Source organism: Corticium candelabrum, chromosome 6, assembly GCF_963422355.1.
Source record: "Corticium candelabrum chromosome 6, ooCorCand1.1, whole genome shotgun sequence".
In the NCBI taxonomy this organism is placed as follows: domain Eukaryota; kingdom Metazoa; phylum Porifera; class Homoscleromorpha; order Homosclerophorida; family Plakinidae; genus Corticium; species Corticium candelabrum.
Window position 1 is genome coordinate 6,885,118 of NC_085090.1, and position 7,500 is coordinate 6,892,617.

Consider the following 7,500-nt stretch of genomic DNA (forward strand, 5'->3'; position numbering starts at 1 on the left):
CAGATTACCAGATTGGAACTGCACAACCCGGAACGTATCCATTCATACGTAAATGTAGTCGTCTATCTGACATCATAATGATTCTGTTCTTTGTCTTTATTACTGTCTATCTTTTTTGCTTTTATTTACACACAGACAGACACACGTGACACACAATGACACACACACACACACACACACACACACACACACACACACACACACACACACACACACACACACACACACACACACACACACACACACACACACACTGGTGGTCTCATATATGATTCTGTCATTGTGATGCTCGACATTGTTGTGTATCCATTTCTCTTTGTGACCATTTCTGACTGCATTTAGAAAATACAGAAACGAATGAGTGTCTACACAAGACAACAGCACGAGTTTGTAATTTAGTATTAAACTTTTATTTCTTTTACTGGCTCTCTAAGATACAAAATCGTATTGAACTCCGATTCGGGTCGATTTCATGGTCACAATCGTATAGACGAGAGCACTCGTTTCCACACAGCTCCTAATGCTTGGGATGGCAGACCACACTCACTACTCATCTATCTACCAAGTCGTGTTGGTCTAGTTCTCGCTGTTGAAGGATAATGAACTGATGTAGAGACTGGATGATGCGGTCAGTCGTCAGTTATTTGTATGTATTGGTCAATTATTCTAGAATGGTGTGCTCGTTTGGTTGCACTATGGAGTAAATTGTATCATACGATTTCCTACCATTAGTTTGATATGATGAAAGTTTTGTTTGTGTTTACTCTTACTTTGTATGTGAGTTCACAACAAACTACATTACAATTTCAATATCTTTTTTCTCACCATGGAAATGACTGTATTGCAAGAGCTTGATTAGCTACATGTACTTGCAATGGTATGCTAGATACTTACATGCACCTTATGAAACATTACAAGTATGCATGCTTGTATGCTTTCCCAATCAACATGGTTCCTCTACTTTAATATTGTAACTCAAGCTGATCTTAATGACGTCATTGTGACATCATAGTATAACAGTTATTTAAAGGCCTTTATATGAATGGCCTTAATCTCTACATAATGTGTTGTACCTACTAAATCCTCAAACTTTTAGGGATTAGCAAAGACATATTGACACGATTCTGGACATTGACTTGTAATGTACATCCTGTTAGACTTTATTTCTATAGCTACACTACAACTTGGTCAAGAAAAATTTGCAGTTTCGTGAAAGAGTCTATAACTCCATCCATGCAGTCGTTTGAGATGCAAACGTGTGTGTGTGTGTGTGTGTGTGTGTGTGTGTGTGTGTGTGTGTGTGTGTGTGTGTGTGTGTGTGTGTCTGTGTGTGTGTGTGTGTGTGTGTGTGTGTGTGTGTGTGTGTGTGTGTGTGTGTCTGTGTGTGTCTGTGTGTGTCTGTGTGTGTGTCTGTGTCTGTGTGTCTGTGTGTGCCTGCGTGCGTGCGTGCGTGCGCGCGCGCGCGTGACGGTTAAGTGTGCAGGGTCACATGATATCACCAGATAGCTGGTGCCACCAGGTAAACGACAACTTCTGTTGCGGTGTGGTCACCATAATGACGTCATGTCCGGGTCACACGTAAAAGGTCACGAGGAAGGATCACAAGGAATGACATCATCATATAATTATACGGGCTATTACAATCAGTTTCTCTGTTTGACGGTTCATTGTACGTACTGGTCGCGATTCTACTCGTTGAGTTTGTGTCATTACGATGGGAGACGGAGTTACTGGTGGTTATCGGTTGGTGAAGTTCCTACTCTTTGTCTTTAACCTTCTTTTTTGGGTAAGAAGCGTCGTCATCGCAGTAGAATAGATGAACGGAGAGTTCCATGTGCCGTCGTGTCTAAATGACTGACAGAGACGTTTTCCAAGCTGTTTTTGTTTTGCGGTTTGCGCGTTGTTGCGTATTTTCGACCTTCGCGTCAGCTTGGCGCTTCAATTTCTCTCCCGCGTCGGACACAACGCAGTCACTTGTGCGCCGTGACGTTTGTTGATTGGTCGGTTATCGTTTCAGTCATGTTTCGTTCACCTTTTTCTTTCAGGTCTTCGGCATTGCGCTCATTGTTGTTGGCGCGATTGCTCTGGTGAGTGGAATGCCATTACGTGGCCTCATTGTTTCGTTCCTGTGGGTGTGTATAGCTATGATGCGGCTTTTCCTTTCAGAACAAGTATGGCTCGATTTTCACGTTGGCGTCAGGCCAGAACTGGTCTTCGGCTCCAGCTCTAGTCATCGCCGTTGGCTGCATCGTGTTTCTGGTCGCCTTCTGTGGATGTTTCGGCGCTATTCGAGAGAACAAGTGCTTTCTCTACTTGGTAATGCGAAACGGGGTCTCTTTCGGGATAATCACGTGACTTGTTCTATTTTTAGTTTTCCGTCCTGTTGAGCGTCATCTTTGTTTTGACGTTGGCTGGCTGCATTTTGGTTGCTGTGTTCAAGAATGAGGTTTGCAGGATTTTTGGTGGTATGTTTGCATGCGCTTGTTTGCGTATGCAGTGCCAGTACTAGAGTTTTGGGGATTTTGTTTACCTTATTCCACTGCATTTTTGGCTCTGGTTGTAGACTAAGTTAATTAACACAATGTTCCTGATCTATCCAGTTTTCTATTGCGCTGTTGTATGCAAAAGTGGACCAGACTAAATGCAAGCGAATTTCCGCTTTGTACAAGTCCCATAGAAATCAAGATGTTTATGTTCTCTAGCAATTACTGCGTGAATCCCTAGGATACAGAACTCCAGCCGGTCATGTGACATATGACTTGACCTGCTCCACTTCCAGGCGTGCGCGCATTTCTTTTAGATAGTTATCAAACTATTGAATTATTTATGCAGTGCGGTCGTGTTTGTAGTCTATATATTATAGCCGTTGACAGTGGCATGGGTATGTCTGTGTTTAGATTGAAGACGATCTGAAGAAGGTAATGGAAAGATCACTCCAGAAGTATAACAATAACAATACAGGCATTATGAATGCTTGGAGGAGTTTGCAAAGGGACTGGGTGAGTGTTTGCTCCAAGCCACGTGCTGCTCGTGTGTGACCCACGTTTGTATTGTTTGCAGCCAAAGTGTTGTGGCGTTACGAATTATACTGATTGGGAGAATAACGGCATTACTATTCCACAAAGTTGTTGTAAGCACGGTAGTCCTTGTGACGTATCGGATCCTACACAACTCTACCCAGAGGTGATTTACAGACATGTTTCTATTGACACTGTTGGAAATGATTGACTGTAGTGGAGTGTTTGTCCATTTGTTTGTTTGTTGTCGCATTGTAAGGTGTCATATCTCCTTTAGGGATGTTTCAATAAAACGGTCAGCGCCATTGAAGATCACTGGCCGGTTGCTGCAGGTATTGCCGGTGGTGTGGCCGTCATTCAGGTATGTTTTGTTGGTGCCCTCCAACTCGTCAGCTAATCGTGTTGTTTCTAGTTGATCGGTGTCTTCATGTCATGCGGCTTGGCCAGGGCAATTGGTGCGTCGTATGAAGTTGTGTGACATGCTACAATCGGGTGATCGTTTAGAATGAGGAGACAATGAGTATTGATGTAGTAGAGTAAACACAGGTTGTAGGCAGCTGTCAGTGTTTTTTGGGGAAAGTTTGTGTGTGTATGTCGTGTGCGTCTTTGTTGCGGGCTGCTTAGGACCTGATTCTTTCGATTTCGTACATGTTGCTGTATGAAGTAAGTCGATGGCGTAGTTTCAGATAATTTCAGATGTTTATCAAATTCAATAATATCTGGTAGTAGATCTTGTCATGGGTTTGTCTGACACACACACACACACACACACACACACACACACACGACTTTGATGGTCATATGAAATTGTTTATTGAATTTCGATATTGGGTCTTTACTGAAATTTTGCAGTTTGTACAACACTTTTTGCATACCTGTATGTCCACGTGATCGTGTGTTCGAGCTACACCTTAGTGACATTATTCACAAGGACCCCCTTGTGATCTATTTCCTTCATGCAATAAAATACCCGATGAAAGAAATGACTCAATTATGTGTCAAAAAGTCACGTGAAGTAATCAAGCAAGTCACGTGAATTTATCATGACTCGACAAATTGTCGGATTGACGTCATATAGAAACAGCACGTGACTTGGCTCCTTCTCATTGTTGCAACTCTCATCGTCTGCTCGCAGCGCATCAGTTCTACCTCACGACTCACGACATGGGTGAAGCACTCGGCACGCTGTGGCAAATCGTTCGCGTCCTACTCATCGTTTTCAATTTCCTCTTCTTCGTAAGTGTTTGAGACACGCGGTCGCGCGTCAAGGAGTGGCCAAGGAAGCCAGACAAACCGCAAACGATTCTCGTCGTCCGCTAGCCATCGGCTAGCAAAGCGATTTGCATTGCAGCCTAGCGGTTTCATACAAGCGCGGGTCCTATGTCGCACGACTGTGTCAATGTTGCGAGGGAGCGTCCAACGAGAGTGACGGTTGTCGCAGTTTCTCTGCTACCTTTGTGTCAATTGCGCAGCCAATCAGATGCGACGCCGGATGTCGTGTCAATTGGCTATTTCCTGAAGTGTCCGTTGCAGTGGTAACCGACTTTTGTTGTAGGTTCTGGGACTTGCTTTCATCGGATTGGGCGGCTATGCTCTTGTATGCGTTCTCTTTGTTTATCGTTACAAATTTCAGGATTACAGTTTGTGTTTTAGGATAATTATGGAGCGGTTTTTGCGTTTGAGAGCGGACAGGCCTGGTCATCGGCTCCGTCGCTTCTGATCGCTCTCGGAGTCTTTATCTTTCTCGTAAGCTTTCTGGGTTTTCTTGGCGCATGTCTGAAGCATCGCGTTCTGCTGTTTGTGGTGAGTTTCCGGCGGAATTGTGTGTGTGTGTGTGTGTGTGTGTGTGTGTGTGTGTGTGTGTGTGTGTGTGTGTGTGTGTGTGTGTGTGTGTGTGTGTGTGTATGACGGGGGTTGAGCGTGTGATTGGGTTTGCTTTGCAGTTTGGAGTTATTATGTGTTTTCTGCTTGTCTTGACGTTGACGGGAACGATTCTTGGATTCCAGTTTAAAAGCAAGGTGTGTAGTGTCCATAACAGGTTGTTGCATGCATATAATTGCTATCTGGTTATTGTTTGTGTACATGTAGATTGAATCCCAATTGGGCGATGCCATGTGGAAGTCTATCAGGAAATACAATAATACCAGCGGAGACAAGAAAGCTTGGGATGATCTGCAGGAACATTGGGTCAGTTGAGGCTAACACAACTTTAACATTTACGTTATAGCTTAAGTGTACAGACAGACAGACAGACAGACAGATAGACAGACAGACAGACAGACAGACAAACAGACAAAATCGAGAACTAAGACAGACAGACAAACAGACAGACAGACATTCATCACCTCGTCTTCCTCTTCGTCTTGTCGTCCATCTTGTGACTTCAGCATCTGGGATTATCGCAGCCTTACTTTGTTCTCGTGGCCTAGTGCGTCTTCTCGGATTCTGTCGTCACCATCTCCTGGTCTTCTTTGGATCCATTTCTTCTGACTTGCGTATCTCGTATCTAGCTCTAGAGTCTAGCCTCTTGTATGTAGTTTGCAAGTTTTATGTGGTTACTAGTGTTGCAATTTAGTTATCGTTATGTGCTTTGCAGTGATGTATAATAGTTCCATGTTTGAAAATACGTGTATTGACAGACAGACAGACAGACAGACTGACAGGCAGACAGAATAGAGAGTTAATTAAGACAGACGGACAGACAAATGCTAGAGTGATTGACAGAAAGAAAAGAAGATTGTTTTAAGAGACAGCCACTTAAACAAAATAGTCGTAGGTAGAACCAAGCCCTTTTGGCTTGGGTAGTATTTAGTGCTTAGACGGTGTCTAGGAGTTCATTGTTTGAAAACATATGTATTGACAGACAGACAGACAGACAGACAGACAGACAGACAGACAGGCTGCAGCTAGAAGAGAGCAGCAGAAAGTGACAAAATATGGTCAGCAGTTTGACATTTTTGGAAATTCTTCAACATGCATACCTGTTGTGTTTGCACTTTGGTCGTTGGGGTGGAAGAGCTCAGAGTCTATTATGTGATCTATCAACCCTTTCACTCAACGAAGATGGACAGAACAACAGCACTGACTTCATTGTATACTGGCGGCGCTGTATTTTCGTTGCGTTGCAACGGTGTACTGCAAGAGTAATTACTAGAAAACTTTTGAGACTTGCTCAGTGTAACTCATGTAATTTTGAGTCTTACACATTTCAGTTGTTTAGGCGTTAGCAGTTAGTTTTAGCATAGGGCCTGCAGGCTTGCTTGTATGTTTTACGGTTTAGTGTGAGTGTACTAGTTTCAATGTATGAAATATATGTATTGGACAGACAGACAGACAGACAGACAAACATACAGACAGACAGAGGGACAGACAGAATTTAGAACTAAGACAGACAGACAGACAGGAAGACAGAGATGTAATAACAGCGTTATCAGAAGAAAAGCATCGGCACTCTGCGCAACTGAAGAATTTAAACTGGACTCTAGCAGCACCCAGTTTTTCCGGCTAAAATCTGGGGGTAGTAGCATTATCTTTTAGCTGCTATGTGTACACATGTGTGTACTTTCATATATCTTGCGAACTTACTTTTTGCCCTTTGCTGATGTGTATTATAGTTTGATGTTGGAAATGTATGTATTGACAGACAGACAGACAGACAGACAGACAGACAGACAGACAGACAAACAGACAGATGGATAGACAGACAGACAGACAGGAAGGCAAACGGAGGTGAGTTTCAGTATTTTAATGTTGTTTACTTTAGCCTAAGTGTTGTGGCGTCTACCACTCCTTTGACTGGACAAACATGTCTCTACCTATACCAGACAGCTGCCACATTGATGGTAATCCTGCCAATCCAATACAAAAGCAGGTAATAATTTTTGACTAATTTAAACTTCTCTAACTATCTATACAACAATTTAAGCTAATACCGAAGTATTGATTGAGAGTGATCAGAGCCAGCGGCTTTTCTTTACTTCAGTGTTTTGGCATGGCTAACCCGGATTGGCAGTCTAGCGATTATGTAAAAGTTTTGCTTGTGAGATGATGCTGTATGGCATATTTAGTCTGGATATCATACTAGTAGTATTAGATGCATTTTTCTTGAAGTGTTTGTACGTACAATTCAATGTATTTACGTAACTGTAAGTTGTAGCATCTGGACTGTTGGTTTCTTATTTTCATTGCATTTATTTGTCGGTGTGCATGTCAGTTTGTTTGTAAATTTTGTCAAGACAGAATCTTTTGGCAAATATCTTTATAACAATATGTGATCATTGTCTGTCGGTCTATCCGTTTGTTTGTCTGTCTGTCTGTCTGTCTGTCTGTCTGTCTGTCTGTTTCTCTGTCTGTATATTTGTCTGTCTGTTTGTCTGTAAGTCTGCAAATGAGCAAGCCTGCTTGCATCCATCCACTGATCTGTTGACTGTGACTGTGTTTCTTCTGCCTGTTAATTTGGCTTGAATATAGTCAGTACACTAGA

At 42.7% G+C, this 7,500-nt stretch overlaps 3 protein-coding genes across 3 annotated transcripts in view; all 3 read left to right on the forward strand.

Moving 5' to 3' along the window:
- The window catches only part of LOC134180696 (1,4-alpha-glucan-branching enzyme-like), a 14,622-nt gene extending 13,798 nt beyond the window's left edge, over positions 1 to 824 (forward strand). The window contains exons 10-11 of the mRNA XM_062647882.1: positions 1 to 34; positions 435 to 824. The exon at positions 1 to 34 is cut by the window's left edge and continues 97 nt beyond it. Of these exons, the coding sequence (XP_062503866.1) occupies positions 1 to 34; positions 435 to 600 (200 nt within the window). The 3' untranslated portion in view covers positions 601 to 824. The remainder of the gene's footprint in view (positions 35 to 434) is intronic.
- An 814-nt stretch (positions 825 to 1,638) lies between these two features.
- On the forward strand, positions 1,639 to 3,747 carry LOC134180714 (tetraspanin-9-like). Its single transcript, XM_062647901.1, has 8 exons — positions 1,639 to 1,786; positions 2,046 to 2,087; positions 2,167 to 2,316; positions 2,372 to 2,446; positions 2,898 to 2,999; positions 3,061 to 3,183; positions 3,295 to 3,378; positions 3,430 to 3,747. Exons 1-8 carry the CDS (start codon positions 1,715 to 1,717, stop codon positions 3,493 to 3,495), a joined length of 714 nt encoding a protein of 237 aa, XP_062503885.1. The 5' UTR covers positions 1,639 to 1,714; the 3' UTR covers positions 3,496 to 3,747.
- A 339-nt stretch (positions 3,748 to 4,086) lies between these two features.
- LOC134180715 (leukocyte surface antigen CD53-like) overlaps positions 4,087 to 7,500 on the forward strand; it is a 4,467-nt gene continuing 1,053 nt past the window's right edge. The window contains exons 1-6 of the mRNA XM_062647902.1: positions 4,087 to 4,253; positions 4,573 to 4,614; positions 4,671 to 4,820; positions 4,961 to 5,035; positions 5,106 to 5,204; positions 6,781 to 6,888. Coding sequence (XP_062503886.1) covers positions 4,182 to 4,253; positions 4,573 to 4,614; positions 4,671 to 4,820; positions 4,961 to 5,035; positions 5,106 to 5,204; positions 6,781 to 6,888 — 546 coding nt within the window. The 5' untranslated portion in view covers positions 4,087 to 4,181. The remainder of the gene's footprint in view (positions 4,254 to 4,572; positions 4,615 to 4,670; positions 4,821 to 4,960; positions 5,036 to 5,105; positions 5,205 to 6,780; positions 6,889 to 7,500) is intronic.

Coding starts and splice junctions, on each gene's coding strand:
- LOC134180714 (XM_062647901.1), top strand. CDS start 1,715: ATGGGAGACGGAGTTACTGGTGGTTATCGGTTGGTGAAGTTCCTACTC. Junction 2,447..2,897: donor TTGCTGTGTTCAAGAATGAG/GTTTGCAGGATT, acceptor GTCTGTGTTTAG/ATTGAAGACGATCTGAAGAA. Junction 3,379..3,429: donor GTGGTGTGGCCGTCATTCAG/GTATGTTTTGTT, acceptor TGTTGTTTCTAG/TTGATCGGTGTCTTCATGTC.